The following is a 24728-nucleotide window of genomic DNA, read 5'->3' on the forward strand; positions in this document are numbered from 1 at the left end:
GGGTATTATATAAATAAGACTGATGAATCACTGAAGTCTACCTCTGAAACTAGTAATACATGTTAATGAATTTAATTTAAATTAAAATACCTAAATAAATAAATGTTTGGTAGGAAAAATAAAACAGTAAAAAATTAAGGAAAAAGAAAAGAAAGCAGATTCTACCTCAAGATTTTCTCTCAGGTCTTACATATGTCCCTGCCACCCGAGAGTCATCCATCATCCTGTAATTTTCCAGTGACTGTGTCACAAAGAAATAAGTGTAAAGCTAGAGAAAATGTGCCGGTCGTAACTGTGACAGTACTTTGTGAGGAAAACAAACCGACCTGCTACGTGGCTTTTTCCAGCTCGACATCATTAACCCTTTGACTTCATCTGTTGAACCTTGACTTTCTGAAGACCGAGAGGGTCAAGGAACTCCCAGTAATGAGAGCCCGTGACATTAATAAATTCCAGAAATAGAGAAAACCAAAATTCCAGATCTCCAAATTATAATTTACTACTTTAGAATACCTTTTTAGCACTGTATCAAGGGAAGAGATATATATTTATATATTTCTGTTGATTTCAAGGAATATAGTCCTTAAGTATTTTGCATTCAAAATAAACCCATGTTTTTAGAAAGTGCATTGTTTACCTTGGAAATTGTTGACATCTTAACAGCTGACATGTTGGTGTGGTCTTATGGAGCATAGTTAGGTCCTGTTAGTCATGGGGCGCCTTTGAATGCCATGTTGATAATGGCTCTCTGTGTGTTTGTATGTTTCCTATTCTCATAACTTCTGGAATAATCTCTCATGGGTTTTGTTTTAGGGTGACCCTGGGTCATCAGCTGCAGGAATTAAGGTAACTATAACTTTGCAAGTGTTTGTACCCCAGGAGTTACAGTTCTGAATTTTATAAGCCTCTGCTTTCTCTTCTTTCGTACCAGTTTTGATGGTTATGACTGTTTTCTATTCTTCTGTAATGATCTGCTTCCAAACACAACAGGGCATACCTGCTGGAAATCTGATAAAGGCTTAAATAAGAGGTCTTGCCTTCACTTCTCTTTGCAGCTGGTTTTTATGGAAATATGGATTTGTATGTGAGCTTTAGGTATGTTCACAGCAAAAAAAAATTTTCCTGTCTCTAGTGAGACACAGAGTAATAGAATACAGTGAATGAAATGCATGTGATCAAGAAGGCTAGGCCATCTCTGTGAACTTGTCCAGAGGCCTAAAGGTTTTGGAAAATTCTTGTAAGATTGTTTTTAACATCTTTGGTTTTCTTTCGGGCAGGGAGAACCTGGAGAATCTGGTCGCCCAGGACAAAAGGTAATACCGCTATTCTAGTGTGTTCTTTCTACTGCCTCATCTTTGCCATTTTTTATACCTACTCTCCACTGTGTGATATGAAAACAATTGAAAAACGATGTAGTCTTCAAGCTTTGCATGCAGAGTGCTATTGATTGTTTTGCATTGTAAAAGGGTTGATGCGGACCATGGCAAAATATGAAATACTCTGTACGTGTAAAAAGATGTTTTATCAGCTAAGGTCTGCATATGTTCAGCTGTCTGAGGCTAACAAAGATGAGTCGGGTTGGAATGCCAACAATTTATCTTGCATGTTTAAAGTCGCTCTGCATGTTTCTGTCATTCATGAGAAGAAATGAACATTTACTAAACTCTTTCAATTGGGAATGAGAGCTTCTTATATTCCTTTTCCTTTCATTTCAAATACTTCCCTCCTGATATTTCTTATGTGAATTATGTCTCCCTATGCAGTGGGTGTTATGTTATACAAACCAGATTTGTTAATAAATGAAGTTTTAATTGGAGACACTAGCCAAGCACTTGAACCGATCTGTGAATGCATACATGAATTTTTTTGAATCATTTGTGCTTCACTTCAGTGATAAATTAGAGGATATGCAGTGATTATGTTTAGATTCATATTCTCATTTGAGTCTGAGTCAGGAAACAACTGTTAGCAGTTTATTGTCTGAGCATCTGGATATCAGTGCCCAGTGCTGTCAGACTTTAGGTAACAGATGTGTTAGAGCTAACAAGTAAATGTGAATTCCACATTAGGCTAAATCTCTTAAGATCGTGACTCTACCTTTATCTAGCAATAGCTGATGTTGTAGAAAAAAACATAATTAGAGATACAGAATTTACCCCATTAGTGTAAAGGAAAAGAAAGAATAAATCTCATTATAGGAGTTTGGAATCCTAAGACGTGGTAAAATAGTGTTCCCACACTCTTGAAGCCATTGAGAGGATGATTGCTTTGTTTTAACACTTAGGATTAAAGTAATTTTTGAGAAGGCCTATCATGTTCTTTTAAAATTCCTCTAATTTAAAAATAGAGTTTTCTTTTGAAACTCAGTTTCTCTTGAAACTTAGGCTTTAAGAATAATGATTCATCAGGCCCAGTTTCAGGTAAAGTTCAGACTTTTCCAAAGAGCCCAGCAGAATTCTGTGAATTTTGCTCTTAAACTCCCAACATTTCCTACTGATTCTTTATGTACGGAATTTGAAATTAGTGGTACCATCAGCGATCCATGGTCTGCTTTGGTTTGAAAAAGCAAATAATCTTCTCAGATGATCTAATTTTAGGTTCCTTCATCTTTAAACGTTGAAGCCTAAATTTAAAGTGCTCTCCAAATATGTGATATACTAAAAAAATGTCTGCAGGACTATTATGCTTTTTTAACAAAACAAAACAAATCTGCCATAATTTTATATAGGTTCCACTGTTTTCACAGTGGAAGATCCAAAATGATTTTCAATTGTTTAATAAAATATTGCCTTATTATGATTATTTAGAAATACAGTTTAGATTCATTCCTAGAAGTTCCTACGTTTACATATGGAAACATTGGATTTCCTTTGTATTTCATTAAAAATCTGCTTTAAACTATATCAGGAGAAGGGGTGGATTCATTAAAAGCTCACAACCTATCTGAATGAGTACGTGCCCTCAAATGAACAGCATCTTTTTCCTCAATATTTAGGCCAGATTCTATCCTTTAATGCAATCTCACTTGCCTACAGTATTTACAACTTCCTTTGTCTAGTATCGGGATTTGGCAATACTTACCCCAACGTTGCTTTAGAAGTAGAGTATTCCCATACTTGCTGCTTACTCAAGTTAGAAAATGACAAGCAGAACTGAATACAGAACCAATCCAAGAGAACTTCCATGGCATTTTCCTCATCATTGAAGAACTGTGTTGTGCATTCTATACACAAGCTCCTGCGTGAGGGACATTTCAGAAATGTAGAGTGTTGTGACAGAACGAAAAGCCCATTGATAAGCTTTCCACTGTCTGGTGTTGTCTAAGAGCAACATTCATAATGTAGAATGACTTCATCATAGTCTTTTTCCTTTGATAGATTCAACAGGAAAGTGTGTGATTGATACATGAGTTAGTATGCATATTTATGTTTGTAAACTGAATGTGTAGATTTATACAAAAATAGGTATTGTGTTTCATCACATAGCTTTTTCTTTCTAACTTCTTTGCATCTTCTTAAAATACATTTTTTAATTTTCAAGGGATGAAAATACTTGATCCCCCATTAGAAGGGACCTTCGCAGTTGAAGTATATATAAAAGTACAAGGCACTGGGAGCAAAAGCAGAGTCACAAATTTGACAGTGGACAAGGGTCTCCTTTAATGAAGGGTAAAGAGTCAAAGGGAAAGAAAAAAAGAACCCAAAGTATAATGTGTAAAGTTTAATCTACTTGGACAAGTATTCTTTGAACCGAAGAATAAACCAATTCTCAGTTATGACCCAGATCTGACTTTGGGCCATGCATGCCCAAGAATTCAACCCAGAGAAGCTCCTGGGCCAAGAAATAGGCAAAAATGGAGAAGTCAGCAAAAACTGGGTCTTACTGGAAGACAAGCCTTCATGGTATAAATATAGGAAAATTTTTATACTGGAAGAAAAGTCTTCCTAATAATGTTGAGATGTTCCACAAAGAGTAGCATGAAATATTTTATAATCTTTCATTGTGTTGACTACTGCATTAAAAAAAAATAAATTTGGAAATGGCAAATTCCTTTCTGAAATATTTTTCCTTTAAAAAGTCCATTTAATAATGTAATATGTATACATACCTACATACATACACATGTAATATAGGGAACAGCTAAATGCTGAAGTCTCTGTTAAGTATTCAACCTACATTGTAAAATATCTGTAATGTCTCATACATATTTCTCATTGTCGGAAAACATGGGCATGTGTCTGTGTACACACGTGTATATACGTATCTTTTTTAAAGTAGTTGTACAATCCTTTTAATATGGTAGGAGGGAAGTGTGGTAAGAACTCCTGCAGGCAAACAGTGTTATAACCCCTGTATTTTCACGTGTTTCAAATAAGATGTCTTGAGTTTCAGAGGCCTTTCTGCAAACAATACAAAATTATAGGTTTTTCACCAATAGGTTTGCTTTTATTGGTTGTATGTTCTCCTGCAGTTTACTGTATATTCGAATGCCTTGTACTTTTTTTTTTTTTTAAGTAAAAGAGAATCTTCAGTAAAATATAGATGCAGCCTTATTTACTGGATCTTCTTAAATTTATCAAATGAAGGACAAAGGGTAAAGAAAAAAGAAAATCCAATGCATACTGTTTCTTTGGCAAGTTTAATCCACTTGGACAAGTATTCTTTGAATGCAATCTTAAATTCTTAATGATCATTCTTTCTTCTCTGGCATAACCTCATCTTAGTCTTACTGTTCACAGTACAAAATTTGAGTTATATAGTTTCAAACAGTGTAGCTTTTCTTTTGCATTCCTGAAGTACCTGTGACCTAAACCATCAGGAAAGTCATTGTCCCTTCTACGTCTAACCATACAGCTTAGTTAACAGTATCTGGAGTCATTTTTTGATAATACCAAAACAAATTGTGGCTCTTCATAATATGAGAGTAATACTATTAAAGACAAAATATCTGATTGTTCCTAGGTTTTCCTTGGAATGAGGATTGTTGAAACACTTAGATGAAAAGAAGTGTCTCCCTTTACCACTTTTATTTAGTTTAATGCCCTAGTCTCTTTTAGTATCGTTGTCTATCCCACTGACTGACCATTCTGAAGCAATGTATGCCTTTGACCCTCAAATGTTGTTTCCACAAATAATAGTCATCTCAGTCCAATATAGGACGGACTTTCATTTTCCCTGGCAATTCCTTTATGTTTCTTTAGTGGAATTCAGGGGATTTTCTAAGCAATGTAACCTCTTGTCACTATACTTTGTACTTAAAATAATGTAGACAATTCTGTGAAAATGAGATTTACCTTGACTCCAGTGTACTCACACAAAATGTACCACTTAATCTCAAACCTGTATTCAGGAACAGCTGCACGCATGGTACCATTAGCCCTAAATCGCTAAGCAGGGTTACCCAGACTCAACAATTGTCAGAAATACAGGCTGAAGTTAAGTATGATCTTGACCATGCATTTATCTTCTCATCATTCAGGAATGGAAAAGAAATCTTACTATACTTTTAAGTGAGCAAGACTTTTAATGTATATTGTTTTGATGTGACCATCTGTTCACACAGCCAACTCTTGATTATCTGAGGTAAGAGAGCCGGGAACAGGATGCATTATTCAAATGCATACATAATCCTCATTTCAGCAAAGAGCTTCAGCTTCCGCAAGAAATCATTTACCAGGGAATAATAAAACACAAGAGTTTCTGTTCCTTTTACTTCTCTCGCTTGCCTTCTGGTTGAGATGCCAATGAGCAGTGAGATGGCAGGAAGAGAGAAGATCCTGAAAAATCTGCAAATGGTCAACCCATCCCTGAATCAAGAGTTGACTGAACTGTATAATCTCACCAAAGTTCTTAGAACTAGACAATATTTATATATATGTGTATACATATATATGCAGCAAGTATTCAGTTAGGAACACTTGCCATGTTTTTCTCCAAATACTGTGACTGAGTGACTATTGTTCTATAATGCTATGTGATTTTCCTATGTAGGGTGAACCAGGGCTTCCTGGGCTTCCTGGACTTCCGGGGATAAAGGTAAATACTGCACTGACAGTCTCAGTTTCATAGAATTGTAACTGTGAAAGTCACAGAAATCAAAGGAAAATAGGAAAAAAATGAAAAGTAAAAATACAATGCTATCCTTTAAATTCTCTCCAGCCATCTCAATCAATTAAAATTTTTTAGTAGATTTTATGTATTTATTTGACAGAGAGCAAGACAGCTAGAGAGGGAACACAAGCAGGGGGAGTAGGAGCGGGAGCGGGAGCGGGAGCGGGAGAAGCAGGCCTCCCGCCTAGCAGGCAGCCTGATGCAGGGTTTGATCCCAAGGTCCTGGGATCATGACCCAAGCCAAAGGCAGACAATTAATGACTGAGCCACCCAGGTGCCCCACAATCAATTAAATTTTTTAAATCGAGGGGCTCTTGGGTGGCTCATTCAGTTGGGCATCCAGCTCTTGATCTCCGCTCAGGTCTTGATCTCAGAGTCATGGGTTTGAGGCCCACGTTAGCATTTTTAAATTGAAAACTAGGCACAAGTATTGCTGACATTTGCTGTTGCTATCTGGACTATATATTCTACTATTAGAACCTCCTATGACCTTGAAAAAAATGTAAGTGCCACAAAGGAATTCTTTAAAGTCTAGGATGTCCACTTACACATTTTAATTTTGTTCTTTGCATCCCTTAGACTCTGACTGGAATCAGAGTCTTAACATTCCCATAAATCGAACATTTAGGCAGCTGTTTTTGTAATTCATTCGTTAAAACAATCGCTCTAAAATAGCTTCTGCTTCCACTTCCTGTCAATAACTCTCACTGCAAAGGACAAGTCAGATGACTAAACTCTCCTGTACCATATATTATTTCCATAAACTTTGTGTGTATCTTTTGAAATAACTGCTAAAAGCTTAGTTTGAAAACAATGTTTTCCATGTTTTAAAACCATCTAAAAATGTTAGGAAACATACATTTTTTTAATTGCTTAAAATTTTTCACAGGGCAACCGACATGCTTAAAGTTCTATTGCCTTAGCAGTAGCGAGTCTCTAAGATCTGATTTCTAATGCCGAAAAGCTTTAAAGTTGTTTCTAGAACCGTTTGATATAGTAACATAATGCAAGTATATTTTTCCTTACATTATTCTCATAAACTTTGAATCAATGTTTAGTGTGCGTTAGACCATTTTAAAATGAATAATCCTAGTTTCAGTGTGTGGGCTATGTATACTGTTTGATGAAGGTTGTGTTTGAAGTACGGTACATGAAATAATATGGCTTTAGAATAAAACAAGATAAATTACTGAGTTCCCCAGACATCATGTGGTATTATATATTTTATGACTTTATTTGGTATAAGTAACAGACATGAAAACTGTGTTTTCAGGCTGGCAGTCAGAAATTTCTGCTTTTTCTTTGATGTTTCCAGATTGGTATCATGGACATTCAGATATGTCCTTTTATTTTTGTCTTTGGCTTCCTCAGCGAAAAAGTACACTGTAGGAGAACAGCTTACTCAAAGGTCAAAGTCTTTTACTTACCACTTGCTATTTAGCAAAATAATTAAATATGTGATTTCATATTGTAGAGCTAATTTATGGAAGGTTCCTTAGTAGTTCCCACACATTAAAAAAAGATCCTTTTAGGGGCACCTGGGTGGCTCAGTGGGTTAAAGCCTCTGCCTTCGGCTCAGGTCATGACCTCAGAGTCCTGGGATCGAGCCCCACATCGGGCTCTCTGCTCGGCGGGGAGCTTGCTTCCTCCTCTCTCTCTCTGCCTGCCTCTCTGCCTACTTGTGATCTTTGTCTGTCAAATAAATAAATAAAATCTTTAAAAAAAAAAAAAAAGATCCTTTTACAAATGACTGGGAAATCATAGATTTCTAAAATAAATTTAAGGAAATTATTAAAATTTTAATTTATTTTAGTCTTATTTTAAATAATAATTTATAATTTATTTATAAATTTTATTATAAGTTATAAGTGTATTTATTTATATTTATATTATTTATTATTATTAAATTTATTTATAAGTACATTTATAAATTATTTTAAATGATAATTAAAATTATTATTTAATTCAACATGAGTTAAAAAGAACCTCGTTGCATTATATATAAGAGGGAAGGCACTGGAAAGGAGGGACATTTGGGAAGGGCTAGGGGAGGGTTTCCTATAGTGCTTTACTCCTAAGTTAGCAAGGCTGTGCTTCCAATGGTCACTGGTGAGGCACGAACTCCAGCCCTGCATTGAAATGCGCTTGAGGATGAGGCACTGTCTTGGTGGGAAAGAGTATGTAAGGGTGAAGTTGTTGGGGTTTTTCCCTCCGAGACGAACAAAAACCAATTTGAATTACTCTTTGTTATCGTTACCTCTTATTCATTTTATGTCTTCCACCACGAAAAATAGCCCATGGCAATTTCCCTAATCATATGTGAACTAGTCAAAAGGTTTGAACTTTTTCAAATTGGGAAGAGTGTTGGTGATTTGCCACCTCCAGTAAACGCTTTTATTCCAAGGGTCCTAAGACATGGCCAGAAGTATTTTGTTAGGATCATATAGCTGATATTTGCCTTGGTTTTTTAAACCTTGAGTGTGACTGTTGTGACAAGAAGCTGTCAATTGACAAAACCTTTTTATCCTTCGCTGGAGATACTTTTCTATGCAATTATCAAATATTGTTGGGGAATTACTCAGTACTTGATTTAAATCACAGATTTTGTAATTAGCTTTGTCTTCTCGCTCTAGTTCAGGATGTGAGCAATGTTCTTTCTTTATAATATAGTAGGTGCTCAGAATACAGAAGTCCTCTTGTGAAGGAGATAATTTAAGAACACATAGTCATTAGCAGGCATTGGATATTTATAAATGTAGAGTTACATGTTTATAACTTTACAATATAGCTTCATTACCTGAGATGTTCTTTATTCCTCCAATATGCCTTGCCTCTACTCAGTTGCTAACCACAGGATAGTTAATCGTGATTTCATAGTTTGAATGAGTAACAATATTTAAAAGATGAAACCACATGTATGGATTTAGAATGTGTGGTAGCAAGAACTGTGTGATAGTTCATGCTTCGGAAATACTTCCTGTTGCTATTCATCCCCTTCTTATCTTCTGGTACTACAGAGAGCATGCAAATGCCATCCATTATTTCCAAGACATTGAGGAAACCAGCCATGACATACCAGGGAAGCTTTGATTTGCCACCTGTTGCTCTCAGGGAATGGTGGGGAACTTAATGAGCACCCAATGCCTTCCACACAGCTCTCAGGAAATGAGCAAAGTGCCTAAATACAGACAGCAGACTCATCTATCTATCACCTCAGAGTCCCACTCAGAGAGAAGTGCTGATACCTTGGGCATACATAATAAAAGTCATCAACAACAGGCATAACTTAATTTCAAACTATTCTTAAGCTTCCTGCACAAGTATTGGAAAGTTCTCTCACCATGTGGAAGACATTTGGAATTCCTATTTCATGCATTCATGGTTCATATCATGTCAAGATGTTCAACTGGGAAAATTAAATTATGCACAATGTACCATGCAGACATTGATCTTCTGGAATAAGATTTGAGCTCACAAAATGATTTTTATAAATAAGACTTCAAATATGTTTTTCATGAGTGAAACTTTTGAGTAACTAGCTTTTCTGATATCACATAAAAGGGTAAGATCTGATGTTCCTATTTTTAAAATTTTTTTCTCTCCACACTTATTTTGAAAAACATAAATACATTACTTACCCCTCTTATGATTACATTACCCTAGTAATGAAGCAATATAGAGCAGTGAGCAAGAAACCTGACTTTAGAACCAGACCACCAGTGTGCGGGTCCTGGTTCTACCCCTCACCATGACATTGGGCAAGTTACAATAATCTCCCTGTTCTCTGGTTTCCTTATAAAATGAGAATCATTGTTGTATATAACTCAGAGAGTTGTGTATATTAAGTGAATTAATATATGTGTAGCTCCTAAAATATTGCCAAGCGGATAGTAAATATCAAAAAATATTAGCTATTACTCTTTTTTTCTCTTAGAGCAACTCAGAATATTGGAGACATGGTTTATGTACATGTTCAATCTAATCTTTCCTCATGTGAGTTATTTTAGCCTGGAGAACATAAAGCCATTTGCATTCTACAGGTTAATAGAGGTAAATTCTGAAAACTCCTTTGCAGTGATGGATGAATGTTACCTTTAAGAGCTGTAAGAAACCTAGTTTTCTTGAAACATCACACTATTCTTTTCCTATAACTCAAATACATTCCAGGAACAAAGGATGAAGGAATGCAAACTTCTGGGCGTAAGGCATGGTACTGTTAAAACGCCTCTTCCTATGCTGTTCCCAAGAGAACCTGGACATGTAATGAGGAAATCTTTCTAGGCCCCAGTCATAGCGTTGCCCAGATCTAGACAGTTTTTTACAAATATGGGTTTTCAATGCTTGCTTTCCTCCTTTCAACAGAGACCACTAGTTTATCTCATCATATTCAGAAAGTAAATTGGGAAAAATTTATATAACACAGTAAAATTAATAGAGTCGGGAAACATAATACAGTAAAAAATACATAAATGAAAAAAGCATTTAGGTGGCAAAAAATTCTTAAGTATTTTCCCTCAAACTTGATAGTTTTCTTCTGGTTTCCACATTAGTGAAAATTTGACATTCAGATTAAGAATTCAAGGATTGGGAGGGTAAGAGACAGTAACCAGTTCTTTATACCTCATTATATGAAATCATCTTTGACACCAAATCATGGAAAGGCTAAGTTTTTCAGGTGGCAGGAACATTTAGGTCGGCCTTCTTAGGATTAATTACATTGTTCAATAATCTAATAGAAATTTACCATCTAAATTCACTGGCGATGAGGTTCTTTCCTCAGAAACATCAAATCACGTTTTAAAAACAGTAGGGGAAAGTTTCTGGAAGTAACATAGGGTGTGAAATGTATTCCTAAAAGAAAAAAGAAAAGGAAGAAATACTGGTTAAAAGGATAAGATTGTGTTATTGTTACTTGTAATTATTTCCTGCCTGCCCAGAGTCTGTGTCTGAGCAGCTGAGTAGTTTAAGAATCCAGTTAGGAAACTCACGCAACCAGAAATCAGAGATTTTTAGCAGCCATTAATGAAACCTCCAATAAATATACTGAATGTTTTTTCATGATGTAATCCTGTTAAGAAGAAAAAAAAAAAAGCAGAAAGGTATGTTTTCTGAGTCTTAAATAAACCTGCTATTGCAGTTCATTTTCATCATATCACCAAGATGTTTTAATTTATACTCAAATTTTATCCCTAAGGGAAATAGTGTTTCAGGGACAGACTCTACTTTTTCATTCTTTTTTTCCCCCTCAATAATTTTACAAATCAATCACTACAAAAACTAGCTGCCTGGACATTCTTATTAAAACAAATGTTCTTGCTGTAATCCTCAGAAGCAGGTATCATGCTGACTTGAATTCTAATTAGCCTTTAAGCAAAAAGGATATTGTATGGCTAATGCATTCAGTGTCAAGACACAGTAATCAAAATTATTGGTGATGCTTTAGCGCCCAGGCAAATCAGCACATATTTTTCAAGCCCTATTGTACTATTTTTTGGGCAATGAAAATTGGATCTGCTTGGGAGTAATAGCTATCATGGAAAACATGACTTGGTTTAAGGTGGTGTGTTAGAGGCTTTTTTAGACAGGTTAAAAAAATAATATCTTTTACTGCTTTAATTGATAATGACATAAAAATAAAACAAATGGTAATAAATGAAAAACCAGAGATTTTTCTGTGGGCAAGAGCTAATCAGTTAAGACTTTCTGGCCACTATTCCATTTAACAGATGGTAAGTTCTGGATGTTTATAGGGAAACACCCAGGGAGACATTTCTGTGTGAATGAAGCCATCTCTTCCTTTTTTATCTTGACCAATAATCCCATCTATGTATTTGTTGACTCTTCTCACCGATGTTGAGGACATCCTTTTTGTAAATTTGATAGAAGAGTATTCAGTACACTGTTCCAATAGCCGTTTAAAAAATAAAAGAAGGTGATCTCAAATGCTTTCTTGCTATGTATTAAATGTGGGTTTGAAGGAAATCAGTCTGAATTTTATTACTGAATTCTAAAACTTAATGAGACCTTTGTTGGTTATTGTTAGATTTCAGAAAGGTCATGTTATTTTCTACCTTTCCTTTGCCTTGTTGTAATATAGAAGGCCAGTTTTTGTTGCCTTTCTTATTGTTAAAGACATTAATTGTTTGCATTGTTTTGGGGTATTTTGTTTTGTCATAGGTGTTTTGTGTGTAGGAGGGACGTTTGTCAGAATACACAGAATCTAAGCTATCTCATTAGGCTACTTAAAATTTTTAAAAGTAATAAAAGTGGCTTCGGTCAAAAATCTTATCTTTTTTGCATCTTTTTTAATCTTGTTGAGTGAACAGATTCTGCCTACCTACAGCTTAATTTTCCTGTTTATGCATACATTGCCAATGTAAGAAAGAAAGTTGAGTGGATAGAAAGAGAAGAAGAAAGAGAGATCTAATATTAACACGCTCATTAGCAAGGAAACTTTTTGGTGCAAAAACAGGATAATTGTTCAAATATAGTACTTACTAGCTACTGTTACTTATTTTCGTTGAGCTTCGTACTGCAAGGTCAAGGTTGTGGCTGCTGAAATGGTTAGCTAAGTTAGAAAGGTCAACATGAGACAATTAGGCCCTGCAAAGTTGGTCGTGTGAAGACACATCCTTGATCTCGGCTAGAACTATTCTCTGTAGACTTGGTTCTGCATCTTTATGTGCCCTGGCTGCATAAAGCTTCCATTGAAATTAGCAACTTGTGTCCGATTTTCAGTTAGGACTGCGGACTGCTGTTGGCTGCAGCTCCCAGCAACGTACTACTAGACCTTCACTGTGTTATATGCTAAATAAATAGCATTTCTTCGGCCAACCCAAATCCCAGTCTACTTGCCAAAACCACAGGTACCCTATTATTGATTTTTTTCTACCAGTTTAACACAGGGAAACGTTTTACAGTTTTGGTATGGAGACTCGATTTTCAAACTCATGGGTGGGGAGCTAATTCATTAAAGAATAGACAAAGGACAAAACTCATGAAACAGCTCAGGAAGAAATCAGATACATCATCCAAGGCAAGAGCAGAAAATTAAACCAAATTTTTCTCCTTCCTCTATTCTGCTTTACTAGAATCATGACTATAGTAGAAACACCAATTGCTCTTTTTTTTTTTTTTTTGCCACAAAACCATAGATTGTCATGGCCTTTCTCCTAGACATTTTAGGAAGTTGGAACTTTTAATCAGTCCTTGTCAAAGAGGCAAGATTTTTTTTTTAAAGATTACATTTACTTAGAGAAATTCAGTAGGTATGACCATTTCCTTCTTTTCCGTCCTTACAGGAAAAAAATTCATTCTTAGTACAACTGTCACTTCTCTACCTTATATACTTCTGCTTTTGCAGTCCTAAAATCTCTTACGGCTGCATATCATCTCATGAAATGATGATATATTCACATGAGAAATTTTAACACTACTTCTCAGAAGAAGTTGGAGAGGTATTGAGTATAGCCCCATATAGATTGTAGAGAAACAAAAAGTCACCTTGTTTATCACCAATTAGTTGCAGAGATGTTGTAATACTATTACTAACCATAGTAATTATGATGATAGCCAGCATTTTTGAGACTGAAAGATAAAGGCAACAATTATGACAAACAGTTATTGTTTATTTACTTTATTCTGGTGACAGCATTAAGTGCTTTGCTTGCCCATTATCTGATAAGTCTTGACCAAGCCACCCCTTAAGAACAGTAGTATTTTCCGTTGTTGGGCACCTCAGGATTTCAATTTGCAAATCCAGGCTTTAACTCAATTCTGGACCTTTGTAGCAATGGTTCTCAAAAATTTTGGCCTCAAAACTCCTTTACACACTTAAAAACTAGGATTGAAAGAATTTTCATTTATGTAGGCTTATTATATCTACCGAGGTTTCTTTATTAGAAATTAAAACAGGCATTTTAAAAAATCATTATGTGTTCATTAAATAACATTTTTATGAAATATAATTGAATTTTCTAAAACAAAACAAAAATTAGCAGGAACAGTGCATTGTTATACTTTTTTTTTTTTTGGCAAATCTCTTTAATGTCTGGCTTCACAGAAGGTAGCTGGATTGTCATATCTGCTTAGGCATTCAATCTGTTACTATTTGTTGTTTTAGTTGAAGTGTATGAAGAAAAACAGCCTCACACAGATATGTCATTGGACAAGGGATGATTATTTTATAGTCTTTTCATAAAATTATGGATATTCTTCTTCAATACTACTCCAAACTCTACCAATGGTAGTTTATTAAGTGTTAAATGAAATGTGGAATCTGAAACCCTATCAATGAACTTTTTCTACTGTGTATACTAATAAGAGTAAAGGAAAGAGGTTGAGAACTTCTCGAATTAGCTTAGGAAGTTAAGAAACAACCCGATAAGCTCAAGACTATGAGTAAACTTATTTAAGCATTGTTTACCTCAACAAGTTTCTTTCCAGCCTGAGACAGAAAAGAGACAAATGATTATTTCCTCCCTACTGTGCCAAGGTATAGAGAGGATTAAGAAAATGTCTCCAAAGTGGTTGAGAGCTCTGTAATTAAATAAACATAAAAGTGTGATCTTAAAGTTAAGTATGCTATTTTCCATTTGAATAAATTGAGATAAGAAATGAATACATCAATATGGCAGATGCTTTCTTAGAGTGAATTAAGGTCAAACTAATCATACTCAAAAGTCTTTAAAATTAGCTAAAATCATCGTGACTGTCAAAGGCATGGCTAATTGTGTATTTGGAAGTAAAAAATTTCCCCCCTGAACATTCTATTTAAAGGAACTTACTATACTTTCCTCAGGAGAGTTTAATGTATATTCTATTTTATTAAAAGAAGAAAAATCACTTTTGTCTGACCACTGAGATCACAAAACCTTATTTATTTATTTGTGAATTTTGAAACTGCATGCTTCATCTTTTTATAAACTAAACACTAACCTGAATAAGAAAAATGTTTTTTCAATATTTACTCTTTTTTCTTCTCTTTAACTAGTATGCTTAATGGTGTTCTATTTGTTTTGCTAAATAGTGAGATCAGTTTATTTCTACTTGAAGATATGCAAGAGTCTTTTCTACCTATAAATTTTCAACCTATTAACTCACATTAGATTTTCATGTTAGTAAGTCATTACTAATGATACACATTGACTTTATTACAGCTTTTTTCTTGAGGATGGACAGAGAATATTTATGTATTTATATATGAAATTTTACTGGGAAAAACCTCTTACTTGTAAATAAATGTATTCCATGTTATTTTTTTGTTTGTTTGTTTAAAATAACAAGTTAAACTCTTTAAGTAGAACGGTCATCAATGATTTCTCTGAATTTTGTTGATTTTCATTTTAGACCATTAAGGGATCATACAAAAATTATTTGTTTGGAGGTTCCTTTCTGTATGTGTAAGATTATGGGAACAGGTAGAATAGAGTCTCAAAAAGTTCACAAACAATAAACCTAAAGCATTACTTAGCTTCCACATTTTTTTTTATCTGAAACCAGTACCATGAGCATCAGAGATAAAGATAAATATTTTTGAGTTCTGTATCAATGTGATATATTTTGTGATAGTGATATCCTTTTGTTCCCCACCTAGTACCCAAGGTTTTTTGAGGCATATTTTAAAAAACTAATGTGTTTCCAAATATTTGATGACATTTAAACACTTGTCATAAAACATCCTCTCTGTATCTGCCTGCTCAACTCTAAGTATCAAAAAACAAATGTTGAAATATCACTACATAAAAAAAAAAATCAAACGTATTAAATAACATTAGCAACTGCTCCAGAAATAATGCAAATGGGGGAGGGTGGAGCAGTAAGTATGGGAACAGAGCCATCACAGTTTTGCTTTAAAACTTCTTTATAGATTTCAAGAAGTTAGACTCTTACACTTGAGCTCACATTGTTAAAAAGAAAATAAAACTTTATGGATACTGGAGAAAATACCAACACTGGTCTTGGGTGTTTTCTGACACCAACTGTGTGTCCTACAATTCAGTCCTATTGTGACACCAACTATTTAGGGTTGGCATCAGAATTCACAGGTTTTAAGGGCTCAGTCCCACAAAGCTGCCCTCACTTTCAACCTCTGTCTAAAGGACGGTCTAGAGGCCCCAATCAGAAATACTGGGTCCCCTGGTTATCTGCACTTCTGACTTGACTCCAGATTTGAGGGTACTAACAACCAACCCACCCTCAACCGCACTGAAGTTGGAAAATTGGCTACAATAACTCACAAAACTCAGGAAAATGCCATGCCATTACAGTTTATTATAAAAGATTAAGATGAAGAGTTAGATAGCGTGAGGTCTGAAGAGTCTCGAGCACAGGAGCCTCTGTCCCCATGGAGTTGAGATGTCCCATCCTGCCAGCACCCTGATGTGTTCACCAGCTTGGAGGCTCTCCAATCCCTACTGTTTAAAGATTTTTATAGAGGTTCCATTACATAAGCATGATTGATTAAAGCATTAACCATTGGTGACTGAACTCAACTGCCAGCCCCTCTGCCCTCTCTGGGGATGGTAAGAGGAGTTCCAACTTTAACACTCCCCTCCGGAAGCTATCTAGGAACCCATCAGGTACATCTGAAAGAGGTTTGTTGTGAATAACAAAAGTTACTCCTTTTACTCTTTATCACTCAGGAAATTCCAAGGGTTCTAGAAGCTCTGTGCAAGGAACCAGGAACAAGACCATATATATATATTTTTTATATATATATAAGTATATATTTTATTATATCACAACTGGGTTTCCTCCATGTAGTAGGGAAGAGGTTATGGAGGTATAGCAAGGAGAGATATTTTTCCTTACATGCTGAACATTTCTGAATCTCCTCCCTAGCCACACCTATATATCAGTTGTCTATTGCTGCCTACCACATTACCCCCAAAACTAACAACAAAAATTACCTCACAGTTTTGGAAGAAAGGGAATTCGAGCACAACTCAGATGGTGGCCTCTGGCTCAGTGTCTCCCACAAGGATGCAGTCAAACTGTCAGCCAGGACTGTGGTTTCATCTGAAGACTCTGATGGGGTGGACATCTGTTCTCAAGCTCACACACATGGTTGTGGGCAGAACTTGGGCCTCACCATGTGGGCTTCCCATGGGGCTGCTCAGAGCATGACTGCTTGCTTTCCCCAAAGCATGTGATCCAAGTGAGAGAGAACAAGAAAGGGCCACAGAGATGGAAGCCACAGTCTTTTTATAACTTGGTCTCTGAAGTGATATCCCATTACTTCTGCCAATATAGTCTGTTCATTAGATATGAGTAAGTCAGTCCAATCTACACTTTAGCAGAGGCGGATGACACAAGGGCGTGAATACTCAGGAGGTGGGACCATTGAGGCCTGTCTTAGAGGCCACCTACCATATCCACCCTAACATAGTGGATCTGAATTTGGTAAATGATAAGAAATGGAGGACAACAGATGCCAAAGAACTTTGTAAAGACATTGGTCTTGTTTCTTTGTCACTTTTGCTTTTTCAAGTTTCTCCAAAACTTTGCTAAGAGTATTTTCACTGACCAAAACCGATTCTGATGGCTTTGATACTCAGTAGCTGGGTCTCAGCAGGAAAGCTGCATACAATCAAAGGGGCAAACTCCAGGTAAAAGTAAATCAGTTTAACTTTATTTACTGCCAAATGAATAACAATCTCATATGCCTATCCTTTTTAAAGGGAGAACCAGGTTTCATTGGTCCTCAAGGAGAACCAGGCTTACCAGGGTTACCAGGAACAAAGGTTAGTGGTGTTTTTCCTTCCTTTATTTCTGAAATATTTTGTCATATATTTTTAGTCCATCGTGTTGAAAGAAGTGTGGAGTGACTTTATTGTTTAGGTGACCAGATATTTTTGCCTAACAGAGAATGAAATTACCTATCACCTATTATGAACATTTCTGATGGGAATATCACATTAAATAGAGTCATAAGAAGTTAATTCCAGAAAGCCTCAGGTTAGACAATAGGATAATGAAATATATTAGTTGCTCCTGTTTTCCCCCAAATTGTTCCTAAGTAGATATGATGCTGTTTACCTCCTGACTATAAGAAAAAGTGGGGGAATTCTGATGAGAAGAAATAGAATTCATTAACTTCTGCCCCTTTTCACCAATTTTAGGACATACTTGTTAATCAAACATTATTACTATCCCCCCTCACTCCCTTAATTTCAAAGGCAAGTACTGATGTCATATAGATTCCTAAGTGTCTCATTTCAAAAGGATCTATCCTGAATAATGTCTACAGAAAGATCCTGTAATGAAAACCATGTCATAATCTTCCACTCGGCAATTCTAGAGAGGGCCCTAAAAGCAAAATATTTATGCCACCATATAAAAAATTACATTGCTGTGGATGTAGTTGGACCCATAGTTCTCTTTTTATCTACTCAGTAAGACATAAAAAGGTATAGCTCTGAAGATGGAACTTTACTCATGACAGATTCATGAATCAAAGGGGCAAAATTAGATCAAACTGCATTCTTTTATTTTTAAGCCGTAGAAGTCTTTGCCTCTATGTGTATCGCATTCACCAGAAATTAGCCAGGATGGTTTCTAAGAGCTAGGGAAATATGTTCGTGGTCTGTTTTGACAGAGGAGTCCTCATTTCCGCTGATCAAGAGAAAACAACTCTAATCCTAGTAAATGGAAACTATGTGTGGCCTAAGGGGGACTGAAACTCAGTTGAATTTACCCAAAATTTTGTTTTCTCAAGCAATTTCTTTTTCACATAATAAGCTGTCAGGCTTATTAACAAAATATGAAGAATGCCTCTTTTAGCCTGAACAGATTCACGCAAGTAATGTGTTTTCTGGAATAAAGACTGAGGAAGCAAGAGAATAATGAGGATTCCATGTTCATATGAGAACTGTCGTGTTTATTCAGGCGTGCTGCCTCAAAGCCAGGTAAAGAAAAAAGCCAGCCTCATAGATCAGCACAAAGGAGTAGAAAACTTGGTCAATGCCAGAGAGAACCAGGTGTGAACTAGATCTTTAAATGTTTGTGGCGTTCTGTTTGTTGAAAAGGGGGAAGTAGAAGAAACACAGGTTGTAGGGAATGGAGTTCATCCCTAAATATCATTTCTTCAGTTCACTGATTTTCAACTACTCTGTAGTTTCAGGTCACCTGACAGGTTCATTTAGTAGAGCATGAGACTCTCGATCTCAGGGTTCTGAATTCGAGCCCCATGTTGGGTATAGAGATTACTTAAAAATAAAATCTTTAAACTACTCTGGAATTGGAGCTCCTGGGTGGTTCATTCAGTTTAGTGCCTGCCTTGGGCCCAGGTCATGATGTCAGGGTCCTGGGATCAAACTCCATATTGGGCTTCCTGCTCAGAGGGAAGCCTGCTTCTTCCTCTCCTCCCCACTCATGCTATCTCTTGCCATCTCTGTTGCTATTTCTGTCTGTCTGTCTGTCTCTCTCTCTCAAGTAAATAAATAAAGTCTTTTAAAAAATAATACTCTGGGGTTTCAAAAAAAATTCAGATATAAATCCACAAAATCAACATTGATTCCTTCTCATGAAGAACCCAGGCTGATTTTAACAGGTACTGCTTTGAATTCCCAATAAAAGTAAAGAACATACTGTACTTGTTTTGTATTTCCACAAGAAGGGATATGGGCAGGAAATTTGTTTTATTAACAATATTTTAACAATTATATTAACAATATGAGTAATTTTCAGCTGAATTGACCAATATGAATTTGGTATTATAATAGAAAAGTCATGTTTATTTAAAATTCTGTCTTAGCTGAACAGTGGCCTTTTTCCAGTTGTGTAGGCAAGTCTGGATTTGTACCACTAAATTCAGATTTAAAAAATAAACTAACCCTGCATATTTTATCTCCAACATAATGAAGAGAGATTGTAAGGAAGGAAAATGTATGATGGTATCTCAAAATCTGTTCATATGCACTGCTGTATCCTCAGCATCTGTATCAGCCTAAAGAAATGAGGTTTTATTATGAATAACTCAGAATACTTTGAATAAAATGTTTATTCATTAATTCAGCACATTTTTTTGCCAGACATTTTTCTAATATTTGAGGATGAACAGTAAACGCAACAAAAAGTCTCTACTCTCCTGAAGCTTACATTCCAGTATGTGTTAGACAGAGGTGGAAGGAGAGATGGAAGTAGACACATAAGTAGTATAATTCCATAGGGTAACAAGTAGCTAATGTGGAGCATTGTGACAAAAAGTGATTCTAGGTAAAGCTATATATGCTTGACTCCTGTAGTATGCTATAGATAAATTTTTTTCTCAGGTTTTTTGCTTTTCTTTAAAATAAGTTTCTAACTACTATTTTAGAACTCTTCTGCAAAATATTTAAAGAAAGACTAAATATGGTACACTTTTTAAAAAGTAAAATTCCGTATACCAGTGGAGGTCCTTCTGTCTCTAATCCCTGGAAAATTCCTTCTGGAAGATCTCTTCCATTTCTTCCACCCAGACAAGTCCCTTGCCTTTCTCCCAGGTTCTCCATTTTCACATTCTTTTCAGTTCATGCTGAAGAACCTGCTGAGTCTTCTTCAATCCTTGCCCTAATCTATCCCACCTCCCCCGCAAAACCCCACTGTGGGCATGATACAGATAAAGATCTTGGAATTTAGAACCCTGAATCACCCAGGACAGATCCAATGCTAGTTTATTCTCCTTTCCATGATGAATCAGTTCCCTCAGTGAGGAGGGTGACTTTTCACTCATAAACATGCCATCACCAGTCTGAATTCCAAACCTGTTTGATTGTTGCAATTCTACCCATCATGCAGGAAGCCGTCACTCTCTACTCTGTGCTCAGGAATGGAAAAATGACATGGTCTTCCTGGAGAGCAATTTGGTCAAGCTTTTCAAATGTTTGTACATTTTGACCCAGCAAGTTCCCAACGAGGAATTTATCCTAAGAAAATGATCAGATATGTGCAAAAGATTTACATACAGAAACATTTATGCAGAAGTTGAGTATTGAGCACAATCAGTTGAGTTTTATATCACAGCTCTCCCACTTTAAAAGCTTTGTGATTTTTGGCCATGTTACTTAACCTCCCTGAGCTTCATTCAGTCTGCTCATCTGTAAGACTCTGGGAACCAGTACCTTTCTCCTTTGTCCCAAGGATTAAATGAGACAATGCATGTGAAGTGTTTAAGGCAGCTGCTGGACTCATCAAAAGCACAGTCATAAACAACAATAGTTATAAAATACACCATATCCATCCTTTAGGACATGGCTCGATCTCACCTCCAGCTAGCCAATCTGGACCATTCAAAACCCTATGGGATTTCCTCTTCTCTCACATGTTAGCCTTACATTACTCCTTAATTCTGAACTATATTGCTTATGTGGATCTTGTCTGTCTAACCAGATCATTAGCTCCTTGAGAGCAGTGATCATGTTCATTCTTCATAGAGCTATGAAAATAGTCAAAAGCTGTAACACCTATGTATGTTGCACCATTCTGAGCACTTTGTCTTTATACTTTTCTTCACATTACAGAGAAGACTGACTTTTTCAGAACTTAACTAATTTGTCCCAAAACATAGAACTGGTGAATAACAGAGCCCAGATTAACGTCTAAGATGTTGGATTACAAAACCTGACACTTAGCCACTTGGCCATGCTTCCCCCCTGGCAGATCTTAAAAAGTTGCCACAGAATGAAAACTGTGTCCATGTCTGTCTTGAAATATAATGATGCTCTTATCAATTCCCTTTAAAGGTCTTCCATTTACCAACATAGATATCAGATAAGCATTACCAAACCATTTCCCTATGTATAAAATAGAAATGATAATACAAACACTGAATAATTGTTTTGATTATTAAATGAAATAATCTATGTTGAAATTAGTACAGTGCAGGATACGTGGTAAATAAGTGGTAACTCTGCACTTTCCTTCATTTTATTGAATTCACTTGTTAATCTATAGGGACCAACCCAGGGGCGGGGGTGAAGGAGGAATTGCCATTTACTTGTTTTGTATTTTGCGACAGGGTGAACGTGGGGAGACAGGGCCTCCTGGAAGAGGTGAGCGAGGGGAGCCTGGAGCCCCTGGACCAAAGGTCAGTTATTCTTGCATTGGAAGATAGCTTTCTTTGGTTTGGAAATGTGTCCTACTTACTTTAGAACATGAAACTAAAATATAGTTCCTTAACGGGTATTAAAACAGCAAAAATCATAATTTATTGAAATGCAGAGTTTGGTTCTTTTTGAAAGGAATTTTACGATTCAACTTTTCTAGTCTGTTCTGTCCAGTAAACAAATCTAATAACACATCCAAACGTAAAGGGGAAGGTGCAGTCATATTAACATGTTGTCACTCAGTGCGTATTAAAACTTACTGAGAAAAATGTTTATATGTGATGTGTTAGTTTCTGTGGTAACTTGAAGGTGTAGAACACTCTGAAAATATCAGAGCTAGGGATTTATTTCACTGTTCAGTCTTTATTCCTCTAAACTTCCTGCAAACTAATATGGTAACACTTTATTCTAATAATCCATCCTGGAGACACAGGAAATTGTTTAGTCTTTGATGAAAAAGAAATTTATGCCAACACTGTTGAGACTAATGAGGATTATTCACAGAACTCTTCCCATCCAGTGATGGGTGGGCAGTCTTCAGAATTATAATGGAATGAAGGTGGTGGCGAGACCAGAGAATGAGCTAATGATATGGTGATAACTACTTAAGCTTTGTATTATGATATCCAAAATTACATAGAGCCATATATTGAAACAGTTATAATAAAGTGTTTCCATTTTTCTTCATTATTCTGAGTCACTGCTAATTTCCTTTTTCTGTTCTTATCTCCTCTGTCATTTCTCTTTTCCATTTTCATATTCTTCCATAATAGGGCAAACAAGGTGAATCAGGAGCTAGAGGCCCAAAGGGGTCAAAGGTCAGTAACCATTTTAATGTCACATGACACCTTCAAGAGCTGTGCCTTTTGCCTCTTCCACAGAGAATCATGTTTTAAATTCTCACACACTGGGATCACAATATTTTCATCCCTGTGATACTATCTCAAAACAATTAATTTGTTTTATCTTGTTTTAGTGTGTTCTTGTGTTTCAGACTACTATTTAAGAGAAGTTGTATTTCCTGTTTCGTGAGAATAGCTTCTTTGGGCGAAAAAAAAGACTTTATTTAATTTACATTATGTAGGGTATGATCTTATTTATTTCCTGGCAGTCTTTGTGATAAATGTTCAAATTATACTTTGCGTTTAAGTTAGCTGATTCCCTCCATGGCATTAAAATTTCACCACCTATTAAAATTCTTTCCTTCATCATGCTTTTTATAATATTTGCCATAATCTAATACTGTAAGCAAAATCATGTTATTTAAGATGTTATCAGCTAATAACATGAAAAAAAATAGGTAAAAAATGAGGAAAACAGAGAGTGGAAATCATTAATTCTCTATTCATAGCAAATTTAATTATTATGGTCAATGTTATTAGTATAATGTGGATAGAAAAAAATGAAAAACCCTTTTCCTGCTTACTTTCATTGGTCCATATCCATTTTATGAAATATGTAGAGAGACATATTAAAAGGCTTTGAATTCCACCTAGGAAAAGAATATGACAAATTTAAGGCTGTCTTAAAGAACTTTCAAGTCTACACAGGTTCAAATCTCTTCTCCAAAGATTCTCTTGAGACTTATGAGAATTTTGAGTGCTCTTGGAGGGATGCCTGTGTGGTTTGATGCTTGGGCCATTCCTGGTTTCTCTCCAGGTTGGGTAATAACACCATGAATGGAACTTTAGTGATTTTACGTATTGCATTTTAAAAACAAAGCTGGTTTTCCCCTACCCCCCGACCTTCAGCCCTGCCAACCTGCTCTGGTTAGCTCTGTCCACTTCAGCACCTTCTGAGTGTTAAAAGGCCTGTATCTCTAGACTTTTCCTTAGATCTTCATCATCATCAAAGAGCAGCCTCACTGATCACTTTTCCCTTCTAAACCTCCCTAGACTGAGCTCTCCATTCTTTCCCTATCCAGATTTTCTACACACCTTTCTTTTTTTTTTTTTTCCCTCAGAAAACAGACAACCCAGTGATTGGCTCTGTTTTCCTTTGCCCCAAATCTCTTCATATAAAAACAAAAGTATGGCTCAGTCTGAGAGGTAAAAGCTTACTTTGGGTATCATAGAAACCACTTGCCTTCCTTTTGAAAATCTCTAGTAAGAGAGTTTCTGTATTCCAAGATACTCTGTCATCTGAAAGGGGGATTTACAGTGCATCTTAAGGAAGCATTTGCTATGTCCCTGGTTATTGTTCTTCAAGCTGTTATTTCCATGTCAGAAGTTCATATCAGAGGTGCTTCTGCATAGTTTAAATATATCCTTAGATTTGAGATATTTCTGGACCATTGGCCCCACTACTAATTGAATCTTTTCTTTTTTCCCTGGGGCAAGGGTGATCGTGGAGAGAAAGGGGACTCTGGAGCCCTGGGACCAAGGGTGAGTACATTTTTCATTTAAGTTTTTGGCCCCTACAAGCCCAGATTCAACTCATATATCCATGTGGCTTTTCACAAGGCACCTGGACTAATATTACCCAATAATAGCACTGGAGGTGGACTACTGATGATTTCTGCTGCTCCCCTTT

General features: G+C 36.0%; 1 protein-coding gene across 2 annotated transcripts in view; it reads left to right on the forward strand.

Moving 5' to 3' along the window:
- LOC111157025 (collagen type XXV alpha 1 chain) overlaps positions 1 to 24728 on the forward strand; it is a 492475-nt gene that overhangs the window by 435612 nt on the left and 32135 nt on the right. Inside the window, exons 16-22 of one of the 2 annotated variants that reach the window (XM_022518236.1) lie at positions 814 to 846; positions 1278 to 1313; positions 5992 to 6036; positions 17793 to 17855; positions 22109 to 22177; positions 22970 to 23014; positions 24536 to 24580. In XM_022518236.1, the coding sequence (XP_022373944.1) occupies positions 814 to 846; positions 1278 to 1313; positions 5992 to 6036; positions 17793 to 17855; positions 22109 to 22177; positions 22970 to 23014; positions 24536 to 24580 (336 nt within the window). The remainder of the gene's footprint in view (positions 1 to 813; positions 847 to 1277; positions 1314 to 5991; positions 6037 to 17792; positions 17856 to 22108; positions 22178 to 22969; positions 23015 to 24535; positions 24581 to 24728) is intronic. The other variant, XM_022518228.1, reaches the window with a different exon arrangement.

The sequence above is a fragment of the Enhydra lutris genome, unplaced genomic scaffold (assembly GCF_002288905.1).
Source record: "Enhydra lutris kenyoni isolate GAN:26980312 unplaced genomic scaffold, ASM228890v2 scaffoldscaffold3, whole genome shotgun sequence".
Lineage (NCBI taxonomy): Eukaryota > Metazoa > Chordata > Mammalia > Carnivora > Mustelidae > Enhydra > Enhydra lutris.